We start from the raw sequence: 15,717 nt of genomic DNA, 5'->3' as shown, positions 1-15,717 counted from the left end.
TGTTATCTCTCCAGCCTGTTTCCTCCTACTTTCTGTTTTTGAATCTTTTTTTTTTTGGTTTTTGGGCCACACCTGGCGATGCTCAGGGGTTACTCCTGGCTGTCTGCTCAGAAATAGCTCCTGGCAGGCACGGGGGACCATATGGGACACCGGGATTCGAACCAACCACCTTTGGTCCTGGATCAGCTGCTTGCAAGGCAAACGCCGCTGTGCTATTTCTCCGGGCCCCTGTTTTTGAATCTTATGGCTCTATGCTTAGGGCTCACTCCTGGCAGGATTCAGGGTGCTTGAGATTAAATGCAAGGCCAGTGCCCAAGTCTCCATCTGTCTCTCCAGTGCCTCAGGAGGTTCTGGTGGTTTTTATCAAACTAACAAGTCAAGGAGCTCTCTCAAGAAAACCTGTGGATTGGTGCAGGTTTAGGTCAACAGTATGATTCTTTCTGAGTCCACAGTATGAGCACCAGAGACTACTGAACTAAGCAAAGGGGAAAACAATGATGATCAAAAATAAAACTGCATTACTCCAAGGGTGCAGTCCATGGCCTTTCCTGCTTGGTCATATGCACACATGTTTATACAAAGACTCCCCAGCTATTCTTCATAAATGGCCTCCTTCACACTGGCCAGAACAGCCTTTTCCTAACCACATGCTGCCAACCCAAATTTGGTTACAAATTGGGCCATTTTTACATTGCTTGTGTGCCCACTTTGGCCCCCTTCCCACTGGGGGACATTTGGATTATTCCTCGCATTCCAGATGGTGACAGACCATTTATGGGCCCACCAGGCACTCCAAGGGGACTAGATTTTCCTCAGCCTGGTGTAATGTTGGCTGTGAGGGTCTAGAATTCTTCTATAAAGCCAGAATAAGATTCTCAGGGGAAGTGGGGTTCAACAGGGCCACATCTATAAGGGTGGAGATGGAGGACTTCTATGTGAGGCCTACAACCTTCAGTGGGGCTAAAGGTATTTGGGGGCCAATGGCAGGGGGGAATGGACCCCACCAGGACTGAAGTCCATGAATATGGCTCAGATGGGTCCCTCCACAGCAACTTCCTGTCAGTTCACAAGGCCATAGTACTGACCCTGAGCCTGTCTGACCCTCCTCCCGCTAGCAGTGTCTGAGGTAACAGATATAACCAGAGCACAGAGTGACAGGAGACAAAGGAAATTTCCTCCATCAAGTTATCTCATTCTCGGGCCCGGAGAGATAGCACAGCGGTGTTTGCCTTGCAAGCAGCCGATCCAGGACCAAAGGTGGTTGGTTCGAATCCCGGTGTCCCATATGGTCCCCCGTGCCTGCCAGGAGCTATTTCTGAGCAGACAGCCAGGAGTAACCCCTGAGCACCGTCGGGTGTGGCCCAAAAATCGAAAAAAAAAAAAAAAAAAAGTTATCTCATTCTCAACTTCCAGAAGCTACTCTTCCTGCACATACTAGAATCAGGGCCCGAAAATCCTGGAAGAAGTGGGGTGTAGGCCCTGGGCCCTAAGAGAGCTTCAGGGCACAGAGGGGGAATGGTGGTTCGAATCCCGGCATCCCATATGGTCCCCCCAGTCTGCCAGGAGTGATTTCTGAGTGTAGAGCCAGGAGTAACCCCTGAGTGCTGCTGGGTGTGACCCAAAAACAAAAACAACAACAACAACAACAAATAATCCACTAAAGCTTGGGCTGGAGCGATAACACAGTGGTAAGGCATTTGTCTTGCATGCGGCTGACCCAGGAGGGACCTTGGTTAGATCCCCAGCATCCCATATGGTCCTCTGAACCTGCCAGGAGTGACTTCTGAGCACAGAGCCAGTAGTAACCTCTGAGCACTACCGGGTGTGACCCAAAAAACAAAAACCAAAACAAACAAACAAACAAGAATCCACTATAGCAACCTCCAGACACTTTACACCTCATGAATAAGCTTCAGGCAAAGAAACCCAAAGACTATCAAAGCATCCCACAGTCAGTCATTCCTCTGGGCCAGGCAGGCTGGAGCTCCAGGGCAGGTAGGTGCCCTGTAAGGAGAGCAAAGGGCCATTTGCTTAGTCACTTCCCCTGCCTAACCCCCACCCCACTCTCAAGCTGGAAACTGATTTGCAATCAAGTTGGATCATAACAAATCTCTCTGGGGAAAAAAAACAAAACACCCTTATTGTTTGCTCTGGAGATAGCCAAATAAAAACGCAAATTGCCTGGCCCACGCCTGGTATTTATCTACCAAACCAACCACTGCATTCCTTCCTTCCAGCTCACAGTGCCTGTTCCCCTGCCCTCCTTCTTCCTCCTCCACTGAACTTCAGAGGCTGGAAGGTTCCAGCACCCCAGGCTGTTCTCCACTTGCTTTATATTTTATGGAAGGAAGGATACTGTTGCTACCACTCTCACTGAGGGCTGCTTTCTCCCTTTCTGGGAACACTGAGCACCGAGAACTATAGTCACCTAATCCTGGGCAAAGGTGCCAACCAGCTTAGAGATCAATCCTGCTCCTCCAGAGTATGGTTTCCTCGCTCACCATCTACCTCAGTGGGAGCTTCAGTGGATAACACCTAGGTGAGCTTAGCTAATACCAATTGCAATGCTGATGTTAGAGAGTGAGAGAGGAGGGAGATAGGAGAGAGAGAAGAAAGGGGGAAAGTGAGAAGAAAGAGGGAGAAAGAGAGGAAGAGAGGAGAGAGGGGCAAGGGAAAGAGAGGGGGAAGGAAAAAGAGGAAAGAGAGGAGAGGAGAGAGGAAAACAACACAAATAATACAAACAATACAAAAGGTAAAGAAAGCTGAGGAGGCCCCAACTGCCCCATTAGTTCTGGGCTCCCAGGGGGAAGCAGAGGGCTATTCTCTTGCTAGAGGAGGTGGGGGGATCCCTCCTGGCTCCATGGTGCCCAATTTCGGGAGCCCTTCAGGGACCCTCCGTGTGGTGGCTAGCTGGTAGGGACTGGGAAGTCCAAGGGAGAGAATGGGTTGAGCCCAAGGGAGAGAGTGGGTCGAGGTGTCCAGGTGGCTAGACTTTCTCACCCACAATCTCGTTCTCCTCCAGATTGATGGTCTCCAGTGCAGGCAGCGTAGTGAGCTGTTCGGGGAAATCTTGGAACTGGTTCCGGGATAGGTCAATGATCTTGAGATGCTGCAGGTAGCTGATCTCGCTGGGAAGCCGGTGCAAAAGGTTCCCGTTCAGGCGCAGCTCTGTGGGTGTGGGTGCTGAGAGTGAAGAGGGGCACAAGGACCTGGAAGGGACTGTGCCACCACTAACCCCCTAAGCCCCAGAACTTGGCCCAAAGAGCTTCCTGGGGGGGGGGGGGCTAATTCCTGTTTGTGTAGAAGTGGAGCCTCACATGGGTCATTCCAGTCAGGCTCCTGTCCCTTGAACTAGATGGGCAGCTCTTCACATAGAAACAAGAGCCTGGACCAGTAAAAGGCCGCTGGGATTGCTAGGAGTTCAGGATGCAGTTCTGGGGCTCCCCTTCCCCCACAACCCCCAGACATCCTCTTCTCTCACTTGAACCTGTGTCCCCTGGGCAGCACCCCTTATCCCTCCTCTTGAAGTAAATTTCTTTCAGTAAAACAATCTTACCCCCTATTTTGCTTCCTCCTGAAATTCCTTCTTTGAGGGAAGGTGTACCTTGTAGATGCTCATAATAGATTTTACCAAAACTGACCCATGCCAGGCCCTTTTCTTGGCAAGCCAAGCAGAGAGGGGGACGCACTGTTTTCTTGACCACTGTACCCAAGTCCCCCAAACCTAACTGGTCCTTCTGGAGAAAGGCAAGAGTGTGAGTGTCTGTCCTGGAGACCAGGCTCTGACAAGGCACGGACTGTGGATTGAGAATCAACTGCTGGCCCAGCTCCCACAGCTCAGGGGAAGCTGCCTCCCCAAGTCCAGCCTTCCTTTGTGCTGACTGGAGAGAGGCTCCAGGGTCTCTTTTGGCTTTTCTGAGCAGCCAAAGGTCCCAAGGGAGCAGAGGGTGGGTGGGCAGGGCTGAGGGAGTTAAAAGGAGGGACTTTCCATTTCAACACTTCAGATAGTGGGGGGGGGGGGGAGAGAGAGAGGAGAGAGAGAGAGAGAGAGAGAGAGAGAGAGAGAGAGAGAGAGAGAGAGAGAGAGATGGGCCAGAGCGATTTGCAAGTAGGACATTAGCCTTGCACATGCCATTGACCATCCCCCGCATCCCATTTGGTCCCCCAGGCTTGCCAGGATTTTTTTTAATTTTTGAGCACAAAGCCAGGAGCAACCCCTGAATGCTGATGTGCCCTCCATAAAGAAAACAAAAACAAAAAGAAAGAAAAAAAAGAGAGGAAAAAAAAAGAAAAAAAAGAAAAAAAGAGAGGAGGGGCCGGAGCAGTGGCGCAAGTGGTAAGGCGTCTGTCTGCCTTGTGTGCACTAGCCAAGGATGGAGCATGGTTCAATCCCCCCCACGTCCCAGATGGTCCCCCAAGCCAGGATCAATTTCTGAGCACACAGCCAGGTGTAATTCTTGAGTGTCACCAGGTGTGGCCCAAAAACCAAAAAAAGAAAAGGGAGAGGGAGAGTGAGGGAGGAAGAGAGAGAGGACACTCTTGGGCAGGGACTACACACAGTGGCTATGTGGGCTTATAGCAAAAGCTCTGTTTATTTTTAATTTAATTTTTTTTGTGGTTTTTGGGTCACACCGGCAGTGCTCAGGGGTTACTCCTGGCTCCATGGCAGGCACGGGGGACAATATGGGACGCCGGGATTCGAACCGATGACCTGCATGCAAGACAAATGCCTTACCTCCATGCTATCTCTCTGGCCCCTATTTTAATTTAATTTAATTTATTTATTAGTTTTTGGTTTTTGGGTCACACCTGGCAGTGCTCAGGGGATACTTCTTTTTTTTTTTTTTTTTTTTTTTTGTGGTTTTTGGGTCACACCCGGCAGTGCTCAGGGGTTATTTCTGGCTCCAGGCTCAGAAATTGCTCCTGGCAGGCACGGGGGACCATATGGGATGCCAGGATTTGAACCGATGACCTCCTGCATGAAAGGCAAACGCCTTACCTCCATGCTATCTCTCCGGCCCCTCAGGGGATACTTCTGGCTCTAGACTCAGAAATCGCTCTGGCAGGCTCAGGGACTATATGGGATGCCGGGATTCAAACCACCGACCTTCTGCATGCAAGGCAAACGCCTTACCTCCATGCTATCTCTCCGGCCCCTATTTTAATTTTATTGTTTGGGTTTTTGTTTGTTTTTTTGGTCACACCTGGCAGCGCTCAGGATTACTCCTGGCTCTGTGCTCAGAAATCACTCCTGGCAGGCTCGAGGGACCATATGGGATGCCGGGATTCGAACCACTGTCCTTCTGCATGCAAGGCAAACATCCTACCTCAATGCTATCTCTCTGGCCCCTAATGTTTTGTTTTTGAGGCCACAGTCGATGGTGCTCAAAGCTTACTCCTGCCTATGTGCTCAGGAATTATTCCTGTTAGTTCTTGGGGAAACATATCAGGTGCCATATGACAGAATATGAGTCAACCACATGCAAGGCAAATGCCTTAATCTCTGCACCATTTCTCTATTTCTCTATCCATCGGTTATACCAGCCTCTCCATGAAAAGTGGACTATTCTTTTTTTTTTTTTTTTTTTTTTTTTTTTGGTTTTTGGGCCACACCCAGTGACGCTCAGAGGTTACTCCTGGCTATGCGCTCAGAAGTTGCTCCTGGCTTGGGGGACCATATGGGATGCCGGGGGATCGAACCGAGGTCCGTCCAAGGCTAGCGCAGGTAAGGCAGGCACCTTACCTCCAGCGCCACCGCCCGGCCCCAAAAGTGGACTATTCTAGCATCCTACTTTCAGTCTGCCATCTCTGATTCACGCAGCACCTGTTCTTTCTAGTAGACACATCAAATCCCATAAAATTTGGTGGTAAATGAAGGATGAGAACCAGAATTGAGTGCTGCCTTTGGTCTAGCTCATCTTGAGTCCCTGGGGCCATCTGTTCTGACAGTCACTTCCCAAAAAGGCTGTGAGGGGCAAGTTTTAAAGGCAGAACTTGCTGCAATTATTAAGGGTAATTATTAAACTCCCACTCCAGTCCTGTACTTAAAGATCTTTACAAAGCAAATGCATTCAACAAAAAATTTCCATAGAGAGGTAACAAAGCCATGCACTTTAACTGATGGATTATGGAAGGTTTTCTAGAAACCAAAGGGAAAGTTAAAGGACTAAAATGAAAATCAAGAGGAAAAATTGGGGTTGGAGAGATAGTATAGTGCTTAGAATGCCTGCCTTGCAAGTGGCCAACCTTAATTCTATCCACAGCACTCCATATCCCACCGGGAGTGATCCCTGAGTAAGCCCTGATCACCACCACCCCCTGAAAAAAGGGAAAATCAAAGAATTATGCATGCAACTATGACCTATAGCAGGGGTGGCAAACACTTGGCTCTCGAGCCACATATGGCTCCCGGCCAAAATGAATGTGGCTCTTTGCCTCTTATCATTATTTTGTATACTGTGGCTCTTTGTCAAGTTTGGATTTTGTTCTGCTGCTTCTGAAGAGGGACCTCTGAAGAGAGATCTTCGAGCCGTAGTCCCGACCCCAGGCTGCTGCATCTCGTCTTCCAACCCTGGGAAACAACTGCACGGGCCAGCAAGCGGGGGGGGGGGGGGGGGGACCCTGTGTCACATGTTGGGTCACATCTTGCCCTAAGTTCTTAGCGTGGAGGACGTAGCACACCCTCACCATCACTGCAGGATTTTGACCCTCACTCAAAATGGCAAAATGCAATATGTGTTTAATATGTTATTGTTAAAACTATATGCTTTTGTGTGAGTGTTTGTCTGTTTTGGCAGGTCACTGCGTGGTGTGGCTCTCTGACTCTCACAGTTTAAAATTTTGGCTCTTTGTGTTGAACTTGTTCACCACCCCTGACCTATAGTTCGCAGAAGACCATCAGATTCAATGAAACTAATACAGTTCCCATGTGTTCACTTAGCACCAACCCTGGACAGCCACCGTGGGTGATGGGGACACTGACAACAAAAGACCACTCCATAAACAACCTCATACACTTGGAGGAAGAGAAAGGAATAAAAGAGAAATCCTGGGGTTGGAGGGATAGCACAGCGGGAAGGGTATTTGTTTTGCACATGCCTGACCCGAATTTGATCTTGGGCATCCCACTGGATATCCAGAGTTTGCCAGGAATGATTTCTGAGTGCAGTTAGGAGTAACCCTGGAATGCTGCTGGGTGTGGCCCCAAAAATAAACCAAACAAAAAAAGCCCAGGCAAAATCCATAATATTATACCCCTTTTTGGAGGGTATTTAATGTTGACAGAAAGATGGAAAGACAGTGGATGAAGAGTCCTGGCAGAAACCATAAGGGCAGATGGGGAGGCAGGAGCCAATCTGGGTTTTCCACAGACAACAAAGAGGTCAGTTCTGGATGGGGAAGGTGGGCAGTGGAGGAATCCAAGGTGCAGATGGGCTCAGTGGAGATCTTGGGAAAAGGACATTCACTAAAGTGAAACAAGGGAGACATTTGAATGATGGCCACTTCAAGAACAAAAAGTGTCTGCTGATTCAACATCCTGGGAATTTGCTCAACTGGTTGTTACTTCTAGATTTTTTTTTTTAGATTGAAAAACAAAGATTTTTTTGAACTTTTCATTCTTTGTGCGAGATAAGGGGCAGTTGCACCTGCAGTGCTCAGGGCTTACTCTTGGCTCTGTGTTCAGAGGTCCATAGGCAAAGAACCATAGAGGATGGCAGGCTCTAACCCAGGTCAGCCAAATGCAAGGCAAATGCCCCACCCACTGCACTATTGCTCCAGCCCTGCTTGGAGCTGTCTACAGAAGCAGTTATGCTTCTTTGCCAACATGCAGTTTTTTTCTTGAGGGGGCTCAGGAACTTTGAAGTGGGAGATGGCCAACCATGACCTTAGGACATGAAGGAATGTGGGGATCCTAGGGCCACCTCCCAGTGTTTGAAGCCTTGAGGCCTGCACTCATCAGTGTTTGGAGAAACCATGTGGTTCCAGGAATAACCATCATTGAGTCATTCTCAGCCCCAGTCAATTCATGTCTTTACTTCTATTTTTTCTTTTCTTTTTTTTTTTGGGGGGGGGTCACACCCGGCAGCGCTCAGGGATTACTCCTAGCTCTATTCTCAGAAATCACTTCTGGCAAGCTCGAGAGACCATATGGGATGCCGGGATTCGAACCACCAACCTTCTGCATGAAAGGCAAACACCTTACATCCATGCTATCTCTCCGGCCCCTGGTCCTGATTTCTAATCTCTTATGAGAATGTTTATGTTTTGATTCATAAGGCATATTGTTCTATAGTGGGGTTTTCCTTTTTTTTTTTTTTTTTTTTGGTTTTTGGTCACACCCAGCAGTGCTCAGGGACTACTCTTGGCCCTATGCTCAGAAATCGTCCCCGGCAGGCTCAGGGGACCATATGGGATGCTGGGATTTGAATCACCATCCTTCTGTATGCAAGGCATACATATGTCTGAGCATAGAGCCAGGAGTAACCCCTGAGCGCTGCCGGGTGTGATCCAAAAACTAAAAATCAAAAAGCAAACAAAACAAAACAAAACAAAAAAAAATGTTTGAATGCCAAGTGGCTCATAGAAGACTTGACTGATTTGCTACAAACCATGAAGCTATTTCCAGGCTCTTCTCCAGAGCAGACAAAGGAAGCCAGAACCTTGGGAAGGATGCCCAGGACCTGCAGAAGGCCCAGTCATGTCTATATCCTGGTGTGGTTTGAGCTGAGGTTTGAGCTTCTATTTCTACATCAGAGGAACAGAAGCTTGATCCATGCCTCTGGCGACCTACTTCACTGGCTAGTATATTCAGCTTCTAACTGAACAGCCAGATTCAGCTTTGTTTCTTCTTCTGATACATTCTTTTCTTTTTTTAATTTGTTTTTGGGTCTCATCTGGCAGTGCTCAGAGATCACTTCTGGAGGGGTTCAGAGCTTACTCCTGGTGCCTATGTGCCTATGGTGCCTATCACTCCTATGTGGTGCCTAGGATTGAATCCAGGTTGGCTGCATGCAAGGCAAGTGTCTTAAGTCTCTCCAGCCTCATAAATGCATTATTATGGGAATAGGGAACAAACCTGGCAGCACTCAGGGCTTATTCCTAGCTCTGGCACTCAGTGATCACTTCTGGTGGGGCTTGGGAAACCACAGCATCTTACTCACTGTCCTATGGCTCTGGCCTTCCCATAATACTTTCCTTCTCATCACTGGAGTTTGGACAAGGTACCGTGCCAAGATCACCCTCCCCAACAGAGAGGGCTGAGTCCAGAGAGTTCTAGAAGTTTTTTTCTTCCGGTGTCCTTCCTTCCCCAGTTCCTCTTCTTGCTTCTGCTGCATCTTGATCTTGGACAACTGCCAAGACTGACTCACCTGAGACTGACCCTATAGGGGCCTGCTGGGTCGCATTAAAGCACAGATGAGGCCAGCCTAAAGTAATGAGGAAGTTGGGCTGGGAGACAATGTGTAAGCTCCCAGATGGCCTGTCCACTGAGCATCAATCAACACCTTGCCAGCACCTTACACTGACGTGCAATCAATCCTCTTCCCGGCCCAACATGGCCCGGTCCTCTCCTGAAGCGAACCAGGGACGTACAATCAATGTCCTTCAAAGGCCCTTGCTCTGTGTTCTGCAAGCCTCATATTGAGAGACATGAGAGATCAAACTGGGGCCTGGGGGGGCAGAGAGAAGTTGTAGAGATCACACCATCCCTTGGGTGGACAGAGAAAGGGGAAAAAACAGGCCGAAATGAAGCATTAAATAAATTATCTACGCCCACAAAAATAAGGCCACTCATTCCAAATCATCACAGACCAATTTCAGTAAGTGGGGCAAACGAGCATGCAGCAAAATTGCTCATTTCCTTTCCTACCAACAGTTTAAAGGGTTCTGCACCCTAAACCCATAATCTCTCTTCTCTCTCTCTCTCTCTCTCTCTCTCTCTCTCTCTCTCTCTCTCTCTCTCTCTCTCTCTCTCTCTCTCTCTCTCTCTCTCTCTCTCTCTCTCTCTCTCTCTCTCTCTCTCTCTCTCTCTCCCCCCCTCCCCCCCAAGCAAGTTACTGATGCATCTCTGCCTCTGTTCTCTCAGCTACAACAGATCACAGCAATACTGACCTGGCATCATTTAGGGAATGGGAGTGACACCAGCAGTACTCAGGGGTTACTCTAGGTTCTGTGCTCAGGAAAAACTTCTGGTGAGGCTTGGGGGACCAAGCCTGAGATCTATCTCAGGTTGGCTGTGTGCAAGTTAAGTATCTGAACCCCTCTATATGATCTCTCTACTACCCCACTCCCCACCATTGCCTATTTAATAACAACTCTTAGGAACGTGTTTGCAGTTGAGAGAGAAACATAGGGAGTGGTAAGAAGGAAAAAGGGATTTTTCAAGATCTCCACATGCTTCTGGCATCTCTGCTAAATGCCATCCGGTGAAGAAAAAAGAGTTAGCTCCAAAAGGTAAGTACAGAAAAGGCCCTAAATTTACTTCATTGGACAACATGCACCTCCCCTGTCGAGGCAATACCAGGCCCAGAGGGCCCAGGTCAGCCAGGCTGAGGACAACTAGGAAACCCTATAAAAATAATATTAATGCTAAGAAATGTTATAACGTACTACAATCTGGGGACTTGAGAGACAAAGTAATTGTGCATGTGTTTTGTTTTATTTTTCTTAATTTTTTTGGCTTAAAATGAGAATTCTGTTTATGGGTATTTGTCTTCCCACTGTAATTTCACCTTGTCCTCTCTCTTTGCATCTTTGTCTTAAAAAAAAAATAAGCATTGAGGTAAGGCATTTGCCTTCCATGCAGAAGGATGGTGGTTCGAATCCTGGCATCCCATATGGTCCCCGTGCCTGCCAGGGGCGATTTCTGAGCATAGAGTCAGGAGTAAATCCCTGAGCGCTGCCAGGTGTGACCCAAAAACCAAAAAAAAAAAAAAAATTAATGGGGGCCGGAGAGATAGGACAGTGGTAGGGTAATGCCTTGCAAGCAGCCGAACCAGAATGAACAGTGGTTCAAATCCTGGCATCCCATATGGTCCCCGAGCCTGCCAGGAGTGATTTCTGAGAGTAGAGCCAGGAGTAACCCTTAAGTGTCACCGGGTCTGACCCAAAACAAAACAAAACAAAAATAATATTGATGGGGGCCAGAGCAGTGGTACAAGTGGCAGGGCGTTTGCCTTGCACACAGCTAACCTAGGACAGACCGCGGTTCAATCCCCCAGTGTCCCATATGGTCCCTCAAGCTAAGAGCGACTTCTGAGCACACAGCCAGGAGTAACTCTGAACATCACGAGGTGTGGCCGAAAAAGCCAAAAAAATTTTTTTAATGGGTCAGGGGAAGGCTGAAAGGGTGAGATGCTTTGGTTTTGTTTTTTGACCACACTCTGCAGTGTTCCATGGATAACTCTCGGCTCTGTTCAGCAATCACTCCCAGCAGTGCTCAGAGGATCATACGGGGATGCCAGGGAGTGAACCTGGGTTGGCGGCATGCAAGGCAAGTGCCCACTCTGCTGTGTTATTTCTCTAGCTCCCTTGTTTCTTTGGTTTGTTTTTGGTTTTTTTGGGCCACACCCAGTGATTTTTAGGGGTTATTCCTGGCTATGCGCTCAGAAATCGCTCCTGGCTTAGGGGACCATATGGGATGCCTGGGAATAGAACCTCGGTCCGTCCTAGGTTAGCACATGCAAGGAAAATGCCCTACCACTTGTGCCACTCTGGCCCCTTGTTTCTTTCTTTCTTTCTTTTTTCCTTCTTCAGAGAAGAGGCATTAATGTTCATGCCGTAAGTTTATTTATAAATATATCTAGTGGTCTGCTCAATTTTCATTAGGGGCAAGATTGCACTTCATATGCTCCTCTTCACCATCTGTTTCTCAGAAGTATCAGCAAGTGCTTTTTTCTTAAGCATCTGGTATCTTACTATAAAGAAAGGTGCTGCAAATCCAGATCTGAAGTACATCGTCACTATTGCTAATAACCACCACTTGTTTTGCACTGAAAAAGGAAAATTGTTTCTTTTTTTTTCTTTCTTTTTTTTTAATCAAAGATAAAGAAGAAAAGCCTCGGGCTGGAGAGATAGCACAGTGGTAGGTAGGGCATTTGCCTTGCATGCATCCGATCCAGGACAGATGGTGGTTCAAATCCTGGCATCCCATATGTTCCCCCAAGCCTGTCAGGGGAGATTTCTGAGAGCAAAGCCAGGAGTAACCCCTAAGCACCACTGGATGTGATCCAAACACCAAAACAAAAACCAAAAACAAAACCTCGGGTTATTCCCAAGTGGAAGTCGAGGAGCCAGAGCTCCACACAGTAAGGCTGTATCTTGTTCTTGTTCCACTCCTGGTCACTTTTCCCAGGCCACTACTGCTGACCTCTCACTCCTGTCACCCACAATCTTATGCTCTGAGCCATTGTCTAATAGGGGCCCCAAGATGCCCTTAGAGCCACCTTCCTCTCTCTGCATGGACAAAGGTTCGGGCGTTATCGGAAGTTTCTTGGAGCTTGCTAGAGAAAAACAAGTGAGTCTGTGACTGAGGCCTAGTCCTCGCTGAGGTGAGTCATGGCTGCCCATATGAACCAGTGACAGGCTGACAGGTTCGCATTTCCGCACCCCCAACAGTTGCAGTTTCCTGCAGGAGTCCAAAGGCCATTTTTTGGTTGTGTTTCTGGTTCAGCCAAGGAACTGACCAGAAACCATCCAAATATAAGATCTTTGCTTCTTCATGACTCCAAACATGCATTTCAATGAGAAATGGTCCAAATGTTGAATAGACCAGCCTTTGCCTCGGGCCTTCAAGAAGAGGCTCAGCTGAATATTCTGTTAGCTACCTTCCTCCAGGCAGCCCCAAAACTTTAACACTGAAAAGCAAAGTCTGGTGCTTAGGGGCTTACTCCCAGTTCAGTGCTGGAGGCAGTGCTGGGCAGTGCTCAGGGACCAAGGGATAGGAGGCTCAAACCAGGTGGACTGCGGACAGAGCCAGTGGATTCTCCCTGGCCCAGAGGTGATAATTAACTGTCGTTAACTGCACTCATGCACTGAGGCACCAGGCATAGTTGAAGGGAGCAGAAAACACAGCCTCTGAGAGGACAAATACTATCTCCTCCAGCAGCAGAGAAAGAAAGGGGAACAGCTGGGGAACACTCAGGAGGACAGGAATGGCTCTCCTGCCGACACCCTAATGCTCATTCTCAAGACACCATCATACCAGGCACCCAGCTCTGCCCTAGCTCCCTTGCAAGGCTGCAGGGTATTCAAGCTTAGGTGCAGCCCTTGACCTCTCATCCTGCCTAAATCCAGCTGCAATGATGCATGCAAAGCTCCCAGCAGTCAGGCTGGCTCTGCGCCCCCCCCCCCCCCATCCCTGGCTCTGGCATTATTACTCATTGTTCATGTCCGCAGCCCGGCCCACAGCAGACGCTTGCTCATGAAGAACTGCTGAACTGAACTAAGAGACACAATGTTGGGACACACACAAAGACACACAAAGAAGATATAAAAATAGAACCGGCCGCCAGCACACATAGCCATTAGCTACAGGCACTGGCGCAGAAAGTGAGGAGCCCGACGGTCCTTGGCCTTGGATGTCATGAGCCCAGTAACAAAAGTGCTCTAGAGGCCAGGTTCCAAATAACAGACACCCATACCCCATCTTGGGGCCCCCTTCCAACTTAGGGCCAACCGGAGACAAGCGCCTCTGCCCACATTCAAAAGCCTTTGACTGATTCTGCTTTCAGTCATGCCAGTCAGGGCTAAGGCCTACAGCTCTAGGGGGCCAGCATGATATGGGGCTCTTTCAAGGCACAAATGCAGGGTTTTAGAAAGCTGGCCGAGGGGGCTTTTGGAACCCGCTATCACCACCATATGGATGTATTGTATCAACACACACAAACCACCACACAGAGTAACATACGCACACTCACACACACACACACACACACACACACACACACACAGAGTCCCCATCACCATCACTACCACCAGCTCCCTTTTATTATTATTTTTTGTTTTTTTGGGTCACACCCGGCGATGTGCAGAGGCTACTCCTGGCTCTGTGCTCAGAAATCGTCCCTGGCAGGCTCGGGAGACCATAGGGGATGCCGGGATTCGAACCATCGACCTTCTGCATGCAAGGCAAACGCCTTCCTCCATGCTATCTCTCCAGCTCCGTCATGCAAGTCTTTTCCTTCTTTCAGCACAACTTCTCCCTCTCACTGTCCTACTGGTCCCTGCTCTGCCCTATCCTCCCTCACACTGAAGTGGTGAGTTACTTGTGAAGGACCAATTCTCTTGTTTTCGACTAAGAAACCAATTCTTTGTTTCTACTAAACAGGCACATTTTAAAATTTGGTTGTCGGGCCCGGAGAGATAGCACAGCGGCATTTGCCTTGCAAACAGCCGATCCAGGACCAAAGGTGGTTGGTTCAAATCCCGGTGTCCCATATGGTCCCCCGTGCCTGCCAGGAGCTATTTCTGAGCAGACAGCCAGGAGTAACCCTTGAGCACTGCCGGGTGTGGCCCAAAAAACAACAACAACAAAAAAATTTGGTTGTCATTTATGTCTCAAGGTAGCAATGTTCTTGGCACTGTTTTATATATATATATATATATATATATATATATATATATATATATATATGTATATATATATATACATACATACATACATATATATACACATATATCTACCAGATATACATATATCTTGCCTCGATACCACTGATATGCCCAAGGTCTCCTCTCTGTTACCTCCACCTGTCTTTTCTTATGGTCCCCTCATTTCTTTTCCTCCCCGTCCTTCTCACTTTCAGAATTGAGGGTGCAGGGTAATCTAGGTGTCCCTGCCCCATCCCTTGTATTTGCCTATCCTGTTATTCTCTCCACACAGACTTGTGAGCTGCCCAAACTCAGCTTCTTCTGACTTGCTTCACTTAAGAGGATAATATGATACAGCTGGAAGGATGAAATCATCCAATTCCCTGTGATTTTGGATGTTCAGGACTTTGAAAGGCTTTTCCGCTGCTATTCTTTCTTTTTGCATCCTTCCCTTTCCTCATCCCGTACTCTTTCCTGCCCTTGGATGTTGTTGAACCCTTATCTGGGGCTCACACCCAAGCTGCAGACTAGGAGAGGCGACCATCTTGCTGTGCTCACAACCTTAGTTGGAGCACCAGGAATCACTATGGTAAACTCTGTTTTTTTTTTTGGTTTTTTTTTTTTTTTTTTTTTTTTTTTTTGGCCACACCCGGCGATGCTCAGGGGTTACTCCTGGCTGTCTGCTCAGAAATAGTTCCTGGCAGGCACGGGAGACCACATGGGATGCCAGGATTTGAACCAACCACCTTTGGTCCTGGATCGGCTGCTTGCAAAGCAAACACCGCTGTGCTATCTCTCCAGGCCCAACTATGGTAAACTCTGTTGGGTTATGTGGGAAGCTAATAGGGACTGAACTCGGGAACTCAAGCATGCAAGGCAGGGGTATTACCAGGAGTCCCCCATTCCAGACTGCAGGGTTGTCTGCCAGGACACATGTCCCTCTCACATGGGGTCATCCTGCCTCCACATCCTCTGGGAAGTCCATACTGGGGGAGGGGGAGTCTGTCAGCTTGGTCCCTCGGGTTCCATCAGGATTTTAGTTCTTTTTTAACTAGTTTAAGTTTCTCCAAAGAGGCTGAGCCCCTTCTATTTTTTTAACAGAAAAGGTTGATATTGATTGTAATCAAG

General features: G+C 48.2%; 2 protein-coding genes across 2 annotated transcripts in view; one reads left to right on the top strand and one right to left on the bottom strand.

Moving 5' to 3' along the window:
- Nucleotides 1-15,717, top strand: part of EIF4EBP2 (eukaryotic translation initiation factor 4E binding protein 2) — a 445,368-nt gene that overhangs the window by 356,614 nt on the left and 73,037 nt on the right. The gene's annotated exons all lie outside the window — the stretch shown is intronic.
- The window catches only part of LRRC20 (leucine rich repeat containing 20), a 38,534-nt gene that overhangs the window by 3,894 nt on the left and 18,923 nt on the right, over nt 1-15,717 (bottom strand). The window contains exon 4 of the mRNA XM_049788107.1: nt 3,001-3,209. Coding sequence (XP_049644064.1) covers nt 3,001-3,209 — 209 coding nt within the window. The remainder of the gene's footprint in view (nt 1-3,000; nt 3,210-15,717) is intronic.

This window comes from Suncus etruscus, chromosome 15, assembly GCF_024139225.1.
Source record: "Suncus etruscus isolate mSunEtr1 chromosome 15, mSunEtr1.pri.cur, whole genome shotgun sequence".
Classification (NCBI taxonomy): domain Eukaryota; kingdom Metazoa; phylum Chordata; class Mammalia; order Eulipotyphla; family Soricidae; genus Suncus; species Suncus etruscus.
Note: the sequence above shows the minus strand (reverse complement) of the source record. Positions and strands in the feature narration are given on the sequence as shown.